The 20,242-nt window shown below is 35.7% G+C and overlaps 2 protein-coding genes across 2 annotated transcripts; one reads left to right on the top strand and one right to left on the bottom strand.

Annotated features, from left to right (window-relative positions):
- Positions 1-1,281: 1,281 nt before the first annotated feature.
- Positions 1,282-5,388, top strand: LOC147076890 (uncharacterized). Its single transcript, XM_085941384.1, has 2 exons — positions 1,282-1,493; positions 2,969-5,388. The coding sequence occupies exons 1-2, from the start codon at positions 1,296-1,298 to the stop codon at positions 4,379-4,381; spliced, it is 1,611 nt and encodes a 536-aa protein (XP_085797510.1). The 5' UTR covers positions 1,282-1,295; the 3' UTR covers positions 4,382-5,388.
- A 5,341-nt stretch (positions 5,389-10,729) lies between these two features.
- On the bottom strand, positions 10,730-12,604 carry LOC147076891 (uncharacterized). The gene has a single exon (XM_085940941.1). The coding sequence runs from the start codon at positions 12,529-12,531 to the stop codon at positions 11,308-11,310; it is 1,224 nt and encodes a 407-aa protein (XP_085797067.1). The 5' UTR covers positions 12,532-12,604; the 3' UTR covers positions 10,730-11,307.
- Between the last annotated feature and the right edge of the window lie 7,638 nt (positions 12,605-20,242).

Raw genomic sequence — 20,242 nt, forward strand, 5'->3', positions numbered from 1 at the left:
GGACACTCACCTGATGCTAAGGTAGCAGCCACGCCCTTCTATCACTTGGGCATCGTCGACGGCTCAAGATTCACACGGTTAAGGCTATACTTCAGCTGGGGCACGGTCTAAAACGATCGTGACTACGCGACACGAAGATTGTGCAAATGACGCGTGCAGAACAAAACATAATTTGTCATAAAAAGTCAACATGCGTCCATTTAATGTTAAGTATATTGTTCTCTTACTAATAATAATATATTCATTGGCATGTTTTCTTTTTCAAGTAAATGGGTGACGTTTTATAGTCATCTTTACACGATTTAAGAATTAATTCCCCCGATACCATCACAAAACAAATTGACGTGTTCACAGCTCGACTTTCGCTCTCCGATTGCCAGCCAGTCTGAAATTTCGTCGCACCTATAGTTGAAAATTATTTGCCGTTTCACTGAAGTACCGTCTTAATAATATCACCTTTGCATTTTATGACTTTTTGTATAATACTGTACTATAGCTGGCGGAGCAAACTCACTGACTATTAAGTACTCACAATAGGTAAGTATAGAAAATCGAACTAACTGTGTACCTTTGTTCTGACGTCTAGTTGGTTTTAAATCATATAATTGTGTCCGTGCGAAAGATGCGCCTAGACAATATATAAAAATAATCATATAATACAATAATTAGTGTTGTGTTTATCCATATCTACTCTAGCTTTTTAGTAAATACGTCTGCTGGCAACGTCAATATTGATCTCATAGGGTTGCTGGTTCTTGATACCTCTTCCAGGTTTCTGTGCCCCATGAGGTGGTCGTAAGCCGGCGTCTAACCATTCTAAGGCAGGTAACAATGTGTCTCATAATTACCTACATCTGCTCAGCATTCTACGACACGCAAGGCTTGTGGCCACTGGAAAACTCGTGGCACTTATGAATTGATAAGAGGCATTCAATGTTTGCTTTAATATTCAGATGCGGCATGTCAAAAAGATAAAACAGCGCGGACGACACAAATGGACACAAACGATCTTAATAATAACTATGACCGTAAGGATATGCGCATTCGATTCGGAAGTCACTTTCTACAACGTTGTTATAAAGAGACTTCTGAAATTATAACAATTTGTCAACTTAAAAAAATACTTTTCACACATTTTGGTTAATCTACTGCATAAAATAAATAAAAAATAATGACTTTTGAAAAAATCATGTGGCAACACTGCCCTACAATATTATTTTAGTCTATAGACATTAAACCTTGTGTGTGTGACACGTCTGGTACATATTTCAACCGCTAATATTTGATGGATTGAAATGGATATCAAAACAGAGCCAGAAGATACAATATTATCTGACACGGCTGAAAGTGCAAGCGTGGATAAATCACATGAATGGAATACGTCAAATAAAAGCCAAAATGACAGCCATTTTGCAACAACTGTCAATCCATATGACCTATTATGTGTGAAGCTAGAGGAAGGCGATTCTGACAACGGCGAAGACCATGCAGTGGTAATAACCTAATATATTCGACAATAATATATAGCATTACAGGTTCCACTAAGACGACATACATTTTAGAATCAAATAACATACGTATATACATAGAGGTACCAACATAGAGCCTGTTCAACCCAAGAGAGTCTGTAAAGTGTACGTTAGGTACCTACATACACACCAGTAGCTTGCGGTGATTTTTGCTTGTCGAGATCTTGTTTAAAATAAAACCTATAATTACTTATAGCTACATAATATTAACTGATCAACGGATGGATCATGATCTAATCTAGTTTGAAGCATGGTAGCTCTGATATTTTCTATTAATAATAATGTAATATTAATAACTAAGGTAGTAAACAGTGTTGGCCGCGTGTCTAATGCCGGGTCCACACCGAAAACAAGTCGCGCGACAACTCGTTAAATTTTACGATAAGCATGATAATTATCGTAAAATTTCTTAAGCAATTATGATAATTATCGTAAAATTTTACGAGTTGTCGCGCGACTTGTTGCCGGTGTAGCCGCACTTTAAGTGTCGGCGTGTAGTGTTGTGGGTCGCAGGTTCAAATCCTGGGACTGGCAAGTAAGTAGGTACACGTCATATTGTTTTTCAATTTGTGTATGCGTCAGAGTATGGGGGGGGGGGGGAAGGAGATATTTCCAGATGGCAGTACCACCTGTCAACAATCTCATATGTTTCCGTCTCTCATACGTTAACGTGTATGTTCCGTCTTTCTTCCGGTGTTTGAGACTCAATGATTTGTTTGTGAGGTGCAGCATCAGCCTGGCGGAGTTTCATAGTCTGAATTTGCGGAGCATGCCATCGCTGAACTCGTTCATTTGTCAATGCTTCTATCTCTTCATATTTTTTTGATTGATTACGTATGTTGCCTAAGTTAAAGTAGGTTTCAGCATCCTATCCCTATTACAATTATCCTTAAATCTCTTGGATAACACACCCACATCTCGATACTCTAATAATATTACCGAGCTGTAAGCATCTGTTAAACTATTATGAGAGTATCGTATGTTTTCTTTCACGACCCGATTAAAATAAACGATTCCTCCGATTTTTCAAATTTAGAATTTACGTTAATCCTTCTGTCTGTCTCACTCTCTCGCTTACACATTTTCATGACACCGTGATTATATAAATGTACCTAGTTATAACGTATTGGTGTAATTAAATGGGTATTATAGAGGGGCACTTATAATATCCTAGCTATAATACACATGCTAGAAACAGGGCAATGCCAAATAACTTTGCAACTTTGGTCTCGTATATTAAGGCATTCATTTTAAGGTATTTGAAGATGAACAATGAAGTAGTAGCCGCTATCGAATCTGAACAATACTCTTGCAAAGTAGATATTACCTACATAATTTGGTGACAAGTGTGGTTAACGACCGTATAATGTAGACGTTGATGCTTGAAGACTTTATAACTTAATTAAAATCGATTACATTGTTTTCTTATTTATTTCCAGTTCACTAATAAAGACCACGTGAAAGATATGGCTGTAACTCACGAAATATTACTATCAACTAACATGGCTACAATTAGTAACAAGGACATCAAGATAGAATTTGGAAACCAGGAAAATATAATCGGAAGAGCCGAGTCAAATTCAAAACGTGCACAATTTAATATACAATCTCACGGTGAAATAGATATCCTTCATCATGATGTCAAAAAAGAATTGCTTTGTATAGATGACAAAGAAGCATGTCTTCAATTGCAAAGAAGTTTATTTTTTGAAAGAAACTTTGTCTGCAAGTTTTGTTTCAGTTTTTTTTCGTCAAAGAGTCTTTTGTCAAAGCACAAGCGTACGATGCACGACAAAAATAAAACAGACAAGACATCAAAAAACGCAGAAAATATTTTCAAATGTGATGAATGTGGCCATGAATCCGTCTCGCCGAGCAAACTTAAAAGACATCAGATGGTTCACAACGGCAACAAACCCTTCGAATGTGGGTTATGCGATCAAAAATTCACGGAAGCCGGAAATTTAAAGAAACATCAAATGTCTCACAACGAAGAAAAACTTTTCAAATGCGATCTGTGTGACTATAAAAGTAACGTAGTAAGTAAATTGAAACGGCACTCGAAGGTTCATACTGGCGAGAAACCTTTTCAATGTGAAATATGTGAAACACGATTCTCAGAGTCTGGTAATTTAAAAAAGCATCTTTTTATTCACAGTCAAGAAAAACCGTATAACTGCAACTTATGCGAGTATAATTGTAATTCGTCAAGTGCTTTAAAAACCCATCAAATGGGTCACACAGGTGAAAAACCATTTAAGTGCAGCTCTTGCGAATATGCTTGTATAAATACGTGGTATTTAAATAGACATGTTAAATTAGTACACAGCGGTTTAAAACCGTTCAAATGTCAAGAATGTATTGCTGAATTTTCTAGTTTTTCTTCTCTGAAACGACATCAGTTAATACACAACGATGAAAAACCATTCACGTGTAATGATTGCAGTTACAGTTGTAAACAGGCCTCGCACTTGAGGGCGCACATAATGACTCATACTGGAGAAAAACCATTCAAATGTGATTTATGCGAATATAAATGCGCTCAGCCGGCCAGTTTAAGGTCGCATATGAAGCTATTTCACTGTGACATAAAACCATTTAATTGCAATATATGTGAGTATTCTTGTAAACGAGCTGACAGTCTAAAGCGCCACCAAATGCAACATACCGGAGAAAAACCGTTTAAATGCGATTTATGTGATTATAGATGCGTACAGATTAGCAAGTTGAGAATTCATTTTGCGGTGTTGCACGGAGGGGAAAAAGCTTTCAAATGCGATTTATGTCCATGTAATTTTGCAGAGTATAGTAAACTAAAGAGACATACTTTGATTCATTATAAAACGCAATAATTCATACAAAATACGCTAACAGTCAATAATTTATGTTAAAGTTTCTTTATGTCATCATCATAAGTATGTCTTGGTTCCACAGTGTGATACCTTCTTCGGAGTTTCAGCCTTACACCAGACCAAACCGAAAGATATTTCGTGGACTGATGCCTTGCTGGCTCCATCGTGACTGGTTATATTATGGTGTTACTATCGCAATAATATATCGATGATACCTGTGTGGGGGGCATGGTGTTGTAGATGAAGTTTGTCAGAAGGACAGGTGAGAAGTCGAGATTTGGTGGTTGCTCCGATGGATATTGGAGCGAGTTTTATTTGCAGCGTAAACAGTCAGTAGGTAAAAGAGTAGTTATATTAATATACTTATGATACGGTTCCGAGGTCCGAATCTCGGTAGGATGAGATATTGTGCGGAGCGATATAGAGAGTGAGATTCTAACAGGACAATGAATTATGATCCGCTATTTATTGATGTACTCACAATCAAAATAATACCTTGAAAAGAATATTGAGTAAATAATGATTATTGTAATTGAGTCAGCTACTATATCGAGTTTGTGTCATCGAATATAGCTCACTATGTGAACAAATGGATATCGCGGAAACAATCAGCAATAAGCTATTTCCTTGAGTTTACAATAATTGGATACTCCTGGAAATTGATATTATTAGAGAATTTGTAATTCCGGTAATATATTTAATATCGCCGATCAATATGCTGACATGGACTGAGTTGTTTACCACCATACGTGTGATTCGATTGACCAAATCACAGCCGGTTTGATTTTATTTGAAAGCGCACGTTCCTTATGAGAAAAAAAAAATACAAAGTTAAAAAACAGAGATATCTGAAAAAAAGGTCGGCTGAATGTCACCTTTGCGAACACGGACAGGCATTCCAATTAAAATGTCACTTTTCTAGGCTTAGTTTCTTCTAGGCGAGATAATTATCATATGAATGTGATTTTTCCAAATGTGTATTTAAAATTAGAACCGAAATATGTGTTTGTTTCAAAATAAATATTGTATTCAGTTCCTTCTACCATTCTTCGCAAAGCATCTTAAACCCCAGTACCATTTGAGTCTTAACTCAATATAAGTGCAAAAATAATTACAAGATAAAAAGAACTTTTTATATACGTTTTTAAATTCTCTGTTGAATCATATAAACTTGACTTGACTAGCTTAAACGATAAAAAAAATGTACTTGATAGAAATACTGAATAAATATAGGTACCTACTGAAATGTTATTTTGACACTTCATGTTGATTTCCATAGTAACGCACGTATATATTAATAAGTTAGTTGCTAGGACCCACTTAGCAACCGATAATAGTTTTACTTTTTACGGATTTCTTCCGAAATAACTTTTCATACAAAACAGAATTAACCGAAAATGAAATCACTTCTACTTAAAGATAACCAAAAGTATTAAAAAAATGCATTGGTATCGTGTTCTGATATATTCTAAAAGTTTCAAATGTCTAGCTAGTCGGGAAGTTAGTTAAAATTGTTTGCAAGATTTGTACCGGACAAATAAGAATACGAGCTAAGAAAAACGTTGTAATTAGGTATACAGAGTAACATTTTATCGGGTTTTAGGAAAGAGATGGCCATATAGTATCGAGATCAAAAAAATACTTACGCGTTTTCGTAGAGCATTTAGACAGTAATATTCAAATTTTATTAGATTTAATAAGAATATTAATTTGGTATTCATTAATATCATAACACTCATTATTACCAGATATTTGTTAGGTAAAACTTGATTCTTACGAGCATTTACCAAAATATTATATAAGTAGGTATATATTAATGTATTTCTAATTTACTTACCTAAGTACCTACATATTTTATTCAGTTTAATTACCTATGTATTTTTAAGTGTCGTATTGCACATGCTTTTGATCATCCGATCATCTATTTCCGATACAACGGCTCACAGTGAGCTGCGTTCGGCCAATATATACATACGGGATCTTTTCTTCTTCGACCATGTCCGATCCTAATAAGATCACATGGGTCTCCACAGAGTGGAGGTTTGTGTTGACAGATTTTGTTTTTACGAGAAATGGATGTCAGCCACTTGTTCAACCTATTAGGTCCATACTCTGACTTATAGAAAAATTGAAAAACAATATGTGTACTTGGCAGACCCAAGATTAGAACCTGAGACCTATGACGTTATACGCTTAAGCCTTGCGGCCATCATGGATGTAAGAGTGTATACAGGAATAAGGAGAAATAATACAGGCAATACCCTTCCAAGTTTTTAATATATTATCTTATAAAGAACGGTTTTTTAATTAATTTAATACATACAATTTTTGAATTTCTTCATATTGTAATAATTTATTGTAGGATATAAAAAACTCGGTAGGTACAATATAATTTTGTCGAAATTTTTGTTACAGCGTCGTATTGATATTGTTCGTAAATGTGCTTCCTAAAAGCGGCAGGTGGGATACTTCAAATTCTTCTTTGATTAGTCCACGAAGTAGACACGCTGGTGAGCTTGTTCAGATGACGCGTGTCTCTTCGCGAGCGCATGTGGATAGGTTAATTAGGGCACCTGTACCTCGACCACGAGCGTGAAGTGACTGGCGGAGTTCACATATGGACGGCTCAATAAGGTTACATGTACTTGGAATGCGCGATAGACAAATCATGCCATCTGGACAAGGCCTTAAAGTAAACAACACAGCAAATACATATGAAAACAGGCTGCATTATTATGCGTTATTTTGCTTTAAAAACATTAATATTTTAAAATTTATATGGTTATAATATGAATAACATCGACCGAAGGTACTTTAGTTATTACCTACTTATAAACAATAAAAATACAACACTCAATAGGTGTAAAATCGTCCATTCTAAGACCAATGGAGCGTATTGGAAATTAATGGAGTTAACTACAGTCTAACTTGGTTATTACGAGGAAGATGGGACCGACTGATTTTTCTCATTATAATGGTTAGTCGTAATATCACAGAATAGGTATTTTTAAATGAGCGGTCACATAACACAAAAAGTCGAAAATAAAAAATCAGAAAACCATCGTAAAAATCCCCAAACAACCATGGCATTCATAAACTACAAAAGAAGTTGTTTATTGTAATGAACGCTAGTAGGTACCTACTGTCTTCACAAACCTTGCATTTTTTACTTATTTCAACCATATGCGTGGATACTTTTTTCAATACTGTCTGCGAAAACATCAATTAGGAAGGTGCTTAGACACTTAACTAGTGCCATAAACATAATGCGATCCCGGCGGCATCCTGTCCGGTCGGATTTTATTGCTTAGGGTCGAAATGTTTTTAAATGATTGACACATTAACAGTTTTAAGAGAATTTTTGACGATATTTTAGCTCGATATATCCGATAAGTTGCTCGCTATAACAGTAAATAAATGTATGGAGAAAATCATAAACTAAAATGTCAACGAATGTTTCCTCATTACATCCGAGATCTCGCTATGTCCGAGATTGTAATAATCGAGTTTGACTGCATAATCTATTAATAGGTTTGACAATTTATTATAATATGCTTATCGAGTATAGGGGGTTTTTTTTACTAACACTTCAATTATTCATAATTTGGTTATTATATTTTTTTTTGTGACCTTTCACTTGATAGGTAGGAAATTAAGATTTTACCTATTTTATTGTATTGATATATATGTTAGAGTTAAGAGTGCTCGTTGTCAGTGTGTGTTTGCCTTTGTTGAGTGTACACAGCGCATGAAGATGCCGAAAGGCGAAACCCGGGTCGCAAAAAACGACTCAAATGGAATAGTACAAAACTTAAATCCATTAAAATTTATATTGTTATGCTATACAATATTTGATTATTGTGTCAATAAAAGACAACTCCATAATTCAAGTAGATGTTTTCAAAAATATAAAATAAATCACTAAAATTACACTTAGGCCATCCTCCCAAGGCGCAACTTATGTCCGTCGGAACTGAAACTAAAATTCCAGCCAGTATCTAACTAATGTATATCAATGGCGGCTCGCTGACGGCGAGACCGGAATCTCTCAGCTTCAAAACGGTCGCGAAGAGATGCGACATGCTAGTCGCGCGGTCTCTGAAGTTTCCAGTCACCGTAAAACAGTGGTACCAACATCATTAGATTTCGGTGAAAAATCATATTTTCTTACCAAAATTGGTAGCACTTCGTAAAGCCGCTAGCGTCATATCGTAAAAACCGAAACAACCAGAGACGTCAAAACTCAAAAGTACAAGATGAGCGAAGCGAGCATGTTTGTACTTTCTTTTTGTATAGCAGGAGTGATGATCCTAACAAGCTCGAGGTAGCTTTCCTTGGACATTCTATAGAAAGCCAGAAATTTGGAATCGGTTTCTTGCAGTTCCTTTGCAGCAACAAATAGTCTGCAGTTTATGTTCCTTTCTATATAAGGTTGAATCCAATATTTTCTTTTATTTTGACTCCTGTATCTGTTGTATTGATACAAAACCAAAGTCTCCTCGTCGGTTGACCCGCTCGAAGACATTGTTTGTTAAATATTAACTTAAATTAAAATAACCTAATAACCGCGCGTGTTTTGTACAACACAGCTGATAGTCCAGTTTGACAGTTTGAGGTTATGTGATTATTATTTCAACTGAGTTTCAGTAGCTCCGTGTGCGAAGCATCACATTGGCCAGTTTATGAGATCCTTCACAAACCAGTTCTGTCAGATTTCAGTTGCGCCGTGGGAGGAGGGCCTTAATACCCATAATTTTACCTAGAAAACCATTTGGAAAATGCTTGTTTCATAGGTCGGACGGCCCGCTAAAGATTCTAGCCTGGAGGCCCAATTCAGAATGTGGGAGCCATAATCTTCAGTATCCGTACCTATAGCTGTCTAGCCTCTTGTTTGGGATCTCATATTAGTTTTTGTTTCTGACGATTTTCTTAGAAAAATTGATGCCATCAAAACTATCATTAATGGAGTATATAATTGTCAACAACCATTGCCCACTATAGAAGGCAGTCCATCAACTCATATCATCATAATGCATGCCTAAATACTTAACATTTTATTCAAGTAAATACTCAACTTTAGTATGAAATGCAATGAATCACATACCTATCCAACAGATAAACTTTTGTATTATAAATAATATGAAACTATTACAATATGAAATAATTTATAATATAAAGATTGTTTTGTTGAAATTTGTATTTCAATATTAATAATAAATATATTATATCCGAAAAAAAAACTCCAGCAACCGAATTTTCCAAAAGTCAATTTGCAATGCACCCTTTTAGAATTCAACATCTATTGATTTTTTGTGAATTATTCTTGAAGAATGACACTGGTTGGACCAATTATGGCAGCTCAAATACAATATAAATGTCCTACCACCTGAAATCATTATCCTTGCCACACTTACTACACTATTAACAGCGAGTCATTCTGCAACCGTGTGCTTGTGAAAACCAATAACACGTAAAAGCATTAAGACGTCATTTACGTGCACTGGTTTTGATCGTCAATTGCCGCGCACAGGGTAACTCAATACACAAGAACGCGAACCAGACCACGGAACCAGCCTCATTATCATTAAAGGTCAGTGCCTGGCATCTAATATAGCTATAACCCCCCAGCATGCGAATCATTCCGTCATATTACAGTCCACTAAAATGCGCCGACAGATACTTTAGCGATACCCGAGAGGTACAGGTTCGATTCCTCCGGGGTGTCTTACTTTTTTTTTTTAAAAAGATTCTTTATGTTGGTTATAATATAGTTTCTCAGAAGTGTTTTCAAAATTATGTATGTTCAATATTTAGAATTTTACATTCTTAAACCTTGTAAATAATTCGTTGAATAAAAAAATAGTTAATTACAAATTAACATATTATTCTTGTTGGTTACCAGGTACACAAAACTATCACTTGAAGGAAAAGTTGTTGATTTGGAGATTTGGAATTATGTATACTTGATCAGAGCTGTCTAGTGAGCTTGGAATATGCATGGGTGTGGCGGGATCTGCGTTCAACTAACTTGGAGTCGCATGGAGGTCAAGGCTGTATTCTGTGAGGACCAAATGTCATTTGTTTAACGCGTGCGTGCTACCTGTGCTCCTGTATGGCTGTGAGACATGGCATCTTACTAAGCTTCAAGAGTCTCGGCTTTTGAGCTTTGAGAATCGATGTCTCCGTTGAATCTTAGGAGTACATTGGTACGACTGCGTTACAAATACCCGAGTTTGTGAGCAGACACAACAGCCTTCGGTGATTGAAGTTATCACGAAGAGACGCTTTACGTGGCTAGGACACGTATTCCGGATGCCGCCAAAGAGTGCGGCACTTCGTACCCTTGTGGCACAGCTTCAAGGGTTCCGTCGCCGTGGCCGGCCCACCCTGATCCTGCAGCGGTGCTACAAGAGCGACCTACGTGCTGCAGGTCTGACATGGCGGGAGGCGCAAGAGTTGGCGACGGACCGAGGGAAGTGGCGCCAACTTGTGCTTGCCCTATGCCCCAATGTTGGCACCTGACAGGGTGGAAGAAGAAGAAGACTTGATCAGAATTGGCATACCTACATTTTTTGTCTGTTTGACCTTTCAGAGCAATAAAATCACTACACTCGCCACACAAGCTAATTCCTTTATACAAATTTTAAAATACAATGCAAGGCTAAATACGGCGTTGCAAATTCAGAATTTATTCCAGATTCTTTATCGGTATAAATTTAAATTACGGAAAAATCACCAGGCGACTTCTATTCAATAGTGGATCATCAACGTCCGCCGACAATGATACAAAGTGAATCCTTTTGTGCGTCTTCACTGACGCGAATTCTTGAATTTCGAGTCATTTATATCACACCCGCACTGTTTTCTCCAGTATGAGAAAGTTTATGCAATGTCAAACTGTGAGAAGTAGTGCATTTATAAAGACATTAATCACAATTAAAAGGTGTTTCCCCCATATGAATATACATATGCGTTCTCAAGGTTTTAGAGGCCTTTGTAGTGAAGCCACACATTTCACATTTATGCCGTCTTTCATCTGAGTGTATCTTTAAATGTCGTTTTAATTCCCTAGAACGTTTACATGCATATTCGCAATGTGAGCATTTAAATGGACGTTCACCAGTGTGATTCATTTGATGCACTCTCAAAAGATCTGGTCTATGACAGCTGTATTCGCAAAAACTGCATTTGAAAATCCTCTCTCCGCCGTGCTTAAGAACCTTGTGGGTTTTCAGTGAGTCACTTCGTATGCATTTATAACTACACAAATCACACTGCAAAGGTTTTTCGCCACTATGTGTCATGGTATGTCTTTTTAGTCGATTGGGAACCTTACATATGAAACTGCATTGATCGCACGATAATAACTTAACATCACTTTGTTGTTTCCGCTCGTTCACTTCACCAACCATCGCCGAACAAGATGGATGATCTTTGTCAAAGGTGACGTCATAATTGTCCACTATCCTTGACGTCACCTCACTCAATTCACTACGGTTTTCTAAGCTTACCTTATACTTGTCTAATGTTTCTGACATAACCGGACCAAAGTCATCAGAATTTTGAATAGTTACGTCGTTGTTTTTAAATAACGGTGACTCTTTTATATTAGATTCATTCTGTTTTTCAAACGTGACATTATAACATGTATGTGGCTGCAATGTACCTGCTGTTATGCATTTATAACCACAAACTTTGCATTTAAAAAGTTTCTCGCCTCTATGAAGCATCGCATGTTTCTTTATATCACCAGAATAAATAGATTTGTAATCGCATACGTTGCAAATAAAAGGTTTTTCGCCACTGTGAATCATGTTATGTAATTTCAACCTACCTGATGTTTTACATTTGTAACTGCATACTTTGCAATTAAAAGGTTTTTCGCCACTATGAGTTAATTTATGTAATTTCAACCCATTAGATGTTGTACATTTGTAATCGCAGTCATTGCAATTAAAAGGTTTTTCGCCACTATGAGTCAATTTATGTAATTTCAACCCATTAGATGTTGTACATTTGTAATCGCATACATTGCAATTAAATGGTTTTTCGCCACTATGATTCATTTTATGCAATTTCAACCCATTAGATGTTGTACATTTGTAATTGCATACATTACAATTAAATGGTTTTTCGCCAATATGACGCATATTATGTAGATTTAAAGAACCAGACGTTGAACATCTGTAATCACAAAAAGTGCAATTAAAAGGTTTTTCGCCACTATGAATTCTCTCATGTATCCTCAATGTACCGGCTGTTGTACATTTGTAATCACATTCACTACAGTTGAAAGGTTTTTCTCCAATATGACGCATTTTATGTAGTTTTAATGTAGTAGATCTAGTCGATTTGTAATCACATAAATTACAATTAAATAGTTTTTCGCCACTATGAATTCTCTCATGCGAGTTCAATTCACCTGCTGTTATGCATTTGTAGTCACATTTTGTACATTTAAAAGGTTTTTCGCCAATATGACGCATTTTATGTTCTTTTAACGTAGTAGATCTGGCACATTTGTAATCACATAAATTGCAATTAAAAGGTTTTTCGCCACTATGAATTCTCTCATGTTTGCTCAATTCACTTCTAGTTATACATTTGTAATCACAGTTCCTACATTTAAAAGGTTTTTCGCCATTATGACGTTTTATATGTATTTTCAACGTACTAGATCTGGTACATTTGTAATCGCACACATTGCATTTAAAAGGTTTTTCGCCACTGTGGACCACTTTTTCTTTGATTGAATAATGATTAATTGGACTTTTTGAATTGTCACATTCTTTTTTATGTTCCTTTAAACTGCCTTTAGTATGAAAAATATCAAAACATAAGTTACATGGAAAGTTCTTATCATCAAATAAAGGTATACTATTTGTCTTCAGTTGGATTTCTTTTTCGGGAGACAGCACTATATCTTTCTTAATTTCCATTTCGTCGATTTGAATTTCTGTATATGGCAACACAGATTGAATTTCAGAACTAAAATCAGGTGTTCTTTTTGTGTGCAGATTTTCATAAATATCAATCTCATTGCATCCAGAATCTGATGCACCAGCCAAAGATATTATATTATCCTCATAACGTTTTTATTGTCCACCAATTCCTTCTTTATGCCACGCAATTAATTCTCATCATCATAAAAAGTCATCGTCAATCCAACAGCACTAATATCAGAAGTCATTGCATTGTCAATGGATGTGTTCTGTAACGAAAATAATACAAAAAATTAATAAATTGTCAGCAAGTTGAGTAAACCGATTTAAATGTCGGATTTAACGGATAACACAAAGAACAAATTAATAAATAGAATTCCGATAGGCTAAATTCCAATACACTACATTGTGACGCAGAGTTTTTAATTTGTGTATCCTATGAAAATGACTCACGTATTATAGACATGCAATAGTGTGTGTTTCAACCATCAATGCACCAATATTGCCAGTGTCAATGCATAAATTGAGAGGAGTTGTCAGTATTCGACGTATGACATTAAGGCTATACTTCAGTTGAGGCATGGTCTGAAAAGATCGTGGATAGGCGATACGCGGATTGTGCAAATGACGCGTGCCGAACGAAATATAATTTGTCATAAAAATCCAACATGGTCCATTTAACGTTATGTTTAAAATGTTATATTACTAATAATAATAGTATATTCATTGACATGTTTTCTTTTTTAAGTACCTACATACGTAAAATTTTTAGTCATCTTTACACGATTTAAGAATATTTTCATCCGACGCCATGACAAAATAAACCGACGTGCAAACACATCGACTGTCAGTCTCCGATTGGCGACTAGTGATACATTTGGTCGCACCTTCTGTTGTCCTGTATTCTTCCAACGCTCTAGATCGATTATCTGCACAACAGTTAGGTACCTATTTCAGTTCCAATAATTACTTGGGATCACAGGATATCAGTGGCGAAGGGTGACTTTTGGAAAGAGGTAGGCAGTGGAGATCAGAGAAAGAGAGCATACTTGTCAGGTATAATACTTACCTACGATATTACTACTGATGAATAAGTGCACACTAAAATGACAACGACACACTGAATAATTTTACAACTGCCAGTTAAAAACGAACCTCAAGAAAACAAAACTATTACTAGTATCAAAAACAGCGACACCAGACACCAACACAAATTTTGTCATTAACAGCGAACCAATCGAACGTGTGACCCATTATAAATATTTAGGTACATGGGTCAATGAGAAATGGGACCAGTCTCAGGAAATAAAAACGAGAATTGAGATCGCAAGGAGCGCCTTTCTCAAAATGAGACGCCTCCTTAGCAATCGAGATCTTAACCTAGGTCTGAGACTGCGTATGGTACGATGTTATGTGCTCTCAATTCTTTTCTATGGTATGGAAGTATGGACGCTAAACCAAGAGATGTCACGGAGACTTGAAGTTTTCGAGATGTGGCTGTATAGACGCATCCTCAAAATTCCTTGGACTGACCGGGTGACAAATGTTGAAGTTTTCAACCGAATGGGGAAGGACCGAGAAGTTCTACGTAGTATAAAAACCAGGAAACTACAATACCTCGGCCACATTATGGGAAGACAACAATACAGCATTCCCCAACTTGTCATTCAAGGAAAGATCAATGGGAAGCGTAGCAGAGGACGGCGCCGCATTTCGTGGTTTTAGACCCTCCGTGATTGGTACGAGTGCAGCTCCACCGAACTGTTCCGGGTAGCAGACGACAGAGATAAGATCGCCTTGATGGTGGCCGAACTCCGCTAGGGGATGGCACAATAAGAAGTTAAAAACGAATATTTGTCATATAAATTGTTGTGATAATATCTAATATAAGTTTTTTTTGCTCTGTGCAAATCTAAATGAACCCTTGACCTTCTAGCTTTGATAATATATGATTTTTTAACAAACGTCAAACTCGAGAATGATATTCTTAAAATTTGGTCTGTTGTACTTATAACAATTTTCAAAATCAATCGGAAACTGGACATTTAATAAATTCTTATATATTTAAATCACTGACAAATAAATGGCTTAGGGTACAAAATAAGATAATCTATCCACATTTAGAACACAATAAATCACTGAATTTTTTCTAACAAAATAAAACTTTACCACCGTGTTTGGAACAACAATCTGACTGAATTAAAAAGATATAATTTATGTTTGTCTATGACTGAACTAATCTAAATAATAATCACGAGATACAATTATTTGTTATTTTAAAAACAATTAATAATTATATCTGATTTAACCCAATAGACGTTTTTTTTTAAAATCATCTTATTTATTTATTATTTGTTTAAAGCGGCAGGCATAGATAATAAAATTTGCATAAAAAGTTATAAACGGTGTGTCGAGCGCTTAGCAAACGAGAAAAAATTTGTAGACTTGCCTGAAGAGATGAGTCATCATAAGTATAGTAAACAATTTTCGATTATGATGTCAATAATCGTCATTCAAAGAACAAAAACAGTTATCTTATTTATTTATTATTTGTATAAAGCGGCAGGCATAGATAATAAAATTTGCATAAAAAGTTATAAGCGGTGTATCGAGCGCTTACCAAACGAGACAAAATTTGTAGACTTGCCTGAAGAGATCATCATAATTATAGAAAACAATTTTCGATTATGATGTCAATAATAGTCATTCAAAGAACAAAAACAGATGTCGCTACTCGCGTGTAATTTTTTGTTGATTCTAAGCTTGACTAATAAACAGTCGCCATTCTAAATTCAAATTCTGACCATAGATGACTCAGTATTTTAAAATATTCTTCATTTTATTAATGTATTTAAATTTGAAATAAATACTTGAAGATATAGTTTTCTTGAAGGTAGGCTTTAAATAATCGCGTAGTATGGAGCCTTTGCCACTGCAGGATATTATATGGCTCCGTAATTTTGTTGAGTTAAATAATTGACAATATTATTACCTATCAAACGTCATGTCAATCCACGAAAACCTGCAAAAATATCTGTCTCCATTTACAAAATATGTATTTATATAATATATTGTGCATCTATCGTAAAACTGACGCACGAAGTCTGTTATATAACCTTTTCACCAGGAATGTGCCGACCCAGCGCCATCTTTAGACTAATAAAGCCTCAGCATGACTTTTTGCGCAATCAATGAGTGGTCCACTGCCATACTTTTTATTGATAACGTACTTGCAAGCAGAGTTTGGTATTCTATAATGACTGAAGAGTATAAAAAAAAGTTATTAGTTAGGTATTGTCGTTTAGAATCGACTGTCACATTGACAAACGTCCTAGTGTATTATGATATTATTATACACAGAAGAAGTAAACTTACTTTGATCGTCACTTCCAATTATTAATAACACATAACCACTAAATCAGATGGACTCCAAGGTCTCCAAGATACGTTAAAATAATCTGAAAGAAATCTGAAACTAAGAATACTCTGTAGACAATGACAGGCCATACATAGACAACGGGAGGGGCAAAAAGTAGGACCAGTCGTGTAATCTATCGGCTTCGTGGGCCTATTGGGAAACGTCCGACCAAAATATATGACATATACGTGTAGGGATGTGGTTGATGTCGAGGAGTGAAGAACTGAAGTATGAAAGCTGGTAGAGATGGCGAGGTTATTCGACAGATGGCAGATACAGTTTACAGTTATACAATGGTACAAAATAATCATGGCCCCTACAAGGGGGGGGGGGGCTGACAGGGCTCAGGAAGGGCCCGGCATGACGAGTCGACCAGATAAGTGAGTTAAACATAGATCACAAATTTGCTCTAATAGTAAAAAAAAATTGCCTGCGGCGCTATTTTACTACATTGCTATTAACAATTAAAAATATTTGGTTGTACATGCAATTTTTAACTGTATTTTAATGGATGTACATATTAAAAATACAGAAAATCGCTAAAAATACACCTTAATTTTACCACGCACACCATTTGGAAAACGCTACTGCAGCGCGTCAAACTGCCTTTACCCTTAGCGATAGGTAGGGGGGCCTGCCAAACATCTAAGCCTGGGGCCCGCTTCAGGATGTGTGGGGCCATGAATTAGAGACGTAGGTATCATTTTCCGAGGCACTTACTCTCTAGCAAGATACAAGTTTATCGATTGAATATTACGCAGAGACTAGCTTGTTTCCTCCCGACAGCGTTTTATTGAACCTGTCACAATGGAAAATGCTTACCTCAGTGTCCCAGACATTTGTCGAGAAAATATAATAAACGTTTAATAAATAACGATGTGGTAAACAAAATGCTTACTAAGTAGTTATTCGAATGTGTGAAATTGCGTATTACATAAAATCGGCAAAAATTTTCCTATTTCATGAAAAATGCAAGCCCGTTGCTTTATTCATGAATTGGGCAAAATATCTGCCGAGTGCGTGAATTCGGCAGTAATTTTTCTGCCTAGTTCATGCATTGGGCAAATTAGATAGTAGCGCTACGGTGGTGTTTTCTGCAACTAAACCAAATGTGTCAAATGCTCATGCATTGGTCAAAATAGATGGTCGCGCTCCGGTGGTGTTTTTTGCGACTAATCAAACTAATCAAATGTGTCAAACGTCATTGATTATATAAAATTAAACCAATCAATAACTACAATGACGTTCATATACATTTACTATGCCCAAAAAAATCTAGAACTATGATATGATAACGAAAGAATTTTATTTGTTAGCTAACCTCAAAATGGACATTCGATTGAATTCGGAATTAAGAAACAACATAACCTAATAATAATAATATTATATTAAGTATGTCCAAGTATAACTAATAAAACCATCCGTATTAAATTTACTTTTTCCACTGTCATGTTGACAGTTTTAAGAATTCCATACCCTGCCAAATTCACGCACTCGGCAAATAAATTGGCTAATTCATGAATAATGCAAGCCCGTTGCCTTATTCATGAATTAGGTAAATATTTGCGGATTTCGTGTAATACGCAATTTCACACATTCCGTGTAACATATACAAAGAAGTTGCAATACGTACCTACTTACAATAATTAAATGAATAGCATTATACTGCTGACACTGCCTGGTTCTCACAGAAACATTGATAGCCACATACGTTATGAAAAACTAACCTTAAAAGTGCAAACGTCATCATCATTATTCTCTCGCTTTATGAAAATTGTGGCGTCCGGGCTGTTTGGTTGTTTAATTACCAGATCATTATAACATTGGGCTTCTGCGTCAAATTGACTTTCATCTGGTTCGCGTTTCACATTCATTTTACGTGGGTAATATTACAGATTATGTCCGTAAATGTGTCAGAGATTATTAAATTTGCTTCTGCTAGCAATATAATGGCGATCATAGACAGTGAATAAAGAGAAATTTTCGGTAGAATGTTGCCACTAGTAATAATAACAACGTTTTAATTATTTATAATAAGGTAATAATTATTTATTAATTAAAATAGTGGGAATTAATCCCAAATGCGTTATAGAGCCTGTACACATGCATGGAAAATTACTGTCGGCAATTGTGCTTATTTTAAACTGTCATCACAATAATTGTTTACACGTAAAAGTGCTGACAGTCTCTCCAATCTCATTCTTCAAGAGTAAGTGAGACGCGAGGTTGTCATTTTATACTACTATCTGACAGGTCGTATTGAAAATCAGAAACTCAAAATAAGTAGTTCGTTTTTTTACCGGCATGTTCTCTATCGCTCTATTGCGCAGGCGCAGATCGAAAATAATCTTACACTCGCGTTGAATTTGGTACCTTCTAAACTTGTTTGATTTATGCACGCAATCTTGCCAACTGCAGGATAATACATGTTTCCCCATACATTTTATTACTGCGCAGATTTGATGATAGTATTGGGAAATAAGATAATATTATTCGGGAATCACCTTGAAGACGTCTTATTGACGGTATTCGATTCATAGAATTTCAGGACTATGACTATGATGTGTCACAAATCTCCTGTGGTCGAAAATAATAGGTCTGAATAGTATGTGTTCAATATAGGTAATGATGATCACGATGAATCCTCATCATCTCGCAACGAAAGAAAAGTCCAGTGGAGCGGAGAAGGTACGTTATTAAGGCTATACTGCAGCTGGGGCACAGTCTAAAAAGATCGTGGCTAGGCGATGCGTGGATTATGCAAATGACGCGTGCCGAACGAAATATAATTTGTCATACAAATTAAACATGCGTCCATTTAATGTTATGTTTATTGTTTTATTACTAATAATAATAGTATACTCATTGACATGTTTTCTTTTTCATGCACTTAAATGGGTAACGTTTTTAGTCATATTTACACAATTTAAGTATTCATTCCTCCGACGCCATCACAAAACAAATTGACGTGTTCACAGCTCGACTTTTGCTCTCCGACAGGCAACGAATCCGAAATTTCGTCGCATATATAGTTCAAAATTATTTGCCGTTACACTGAAGTATGCTCTTAAAACAAAATGTAATTCTTGACAATCGTATTCAAATTGGAAACACAATACGGCTGCAGAGCGACGTTTAAAATCACCTTACTCACAAAAGTGTATAAAATGACTGAAGATGAAAGAACAGAAACATTTAAACAATATTTTTTGTTATTGGGTGACATACTCGTTAGCATGGTTTCATACCTAATTTCGTTGATTTTATAGGTACAGAAAAGGAGAATAAACGGAACTATCTATAGTTTTTTTTTGTCATTGTAATATCATTTATTTGTATACCTACTAAGGAAACTTCTAAAAACTCGTCCATCCACTTAAACTGTCCATAAAGCGTGTAATATTATTTATTATGTTCTGAAAGTTGACTACAATAAAACTTCATCACGTTCATGTTTAATGGAGCCATTTATTTTGTTTTAAAAATTACACAGAAATAAAA

This window comes from Rhyacophila brunnea, unplaced genomic scaffold, assembly GCF_057557595.1.
Source record: "Rhyacophila brunnea isolate RB1 unplaced genomic scaffold, BYU_Rbru_1.0 scaffold_13, whole genome shotgun sequence".
In the NCBI taxonomy this organism is placed as follows: Eukaryota; Metazoa; Arthropoda; class Insecta; order Trichoptera; family Rhyacophilidae; genus Rhyacophila; species Rhyacophila brunnea.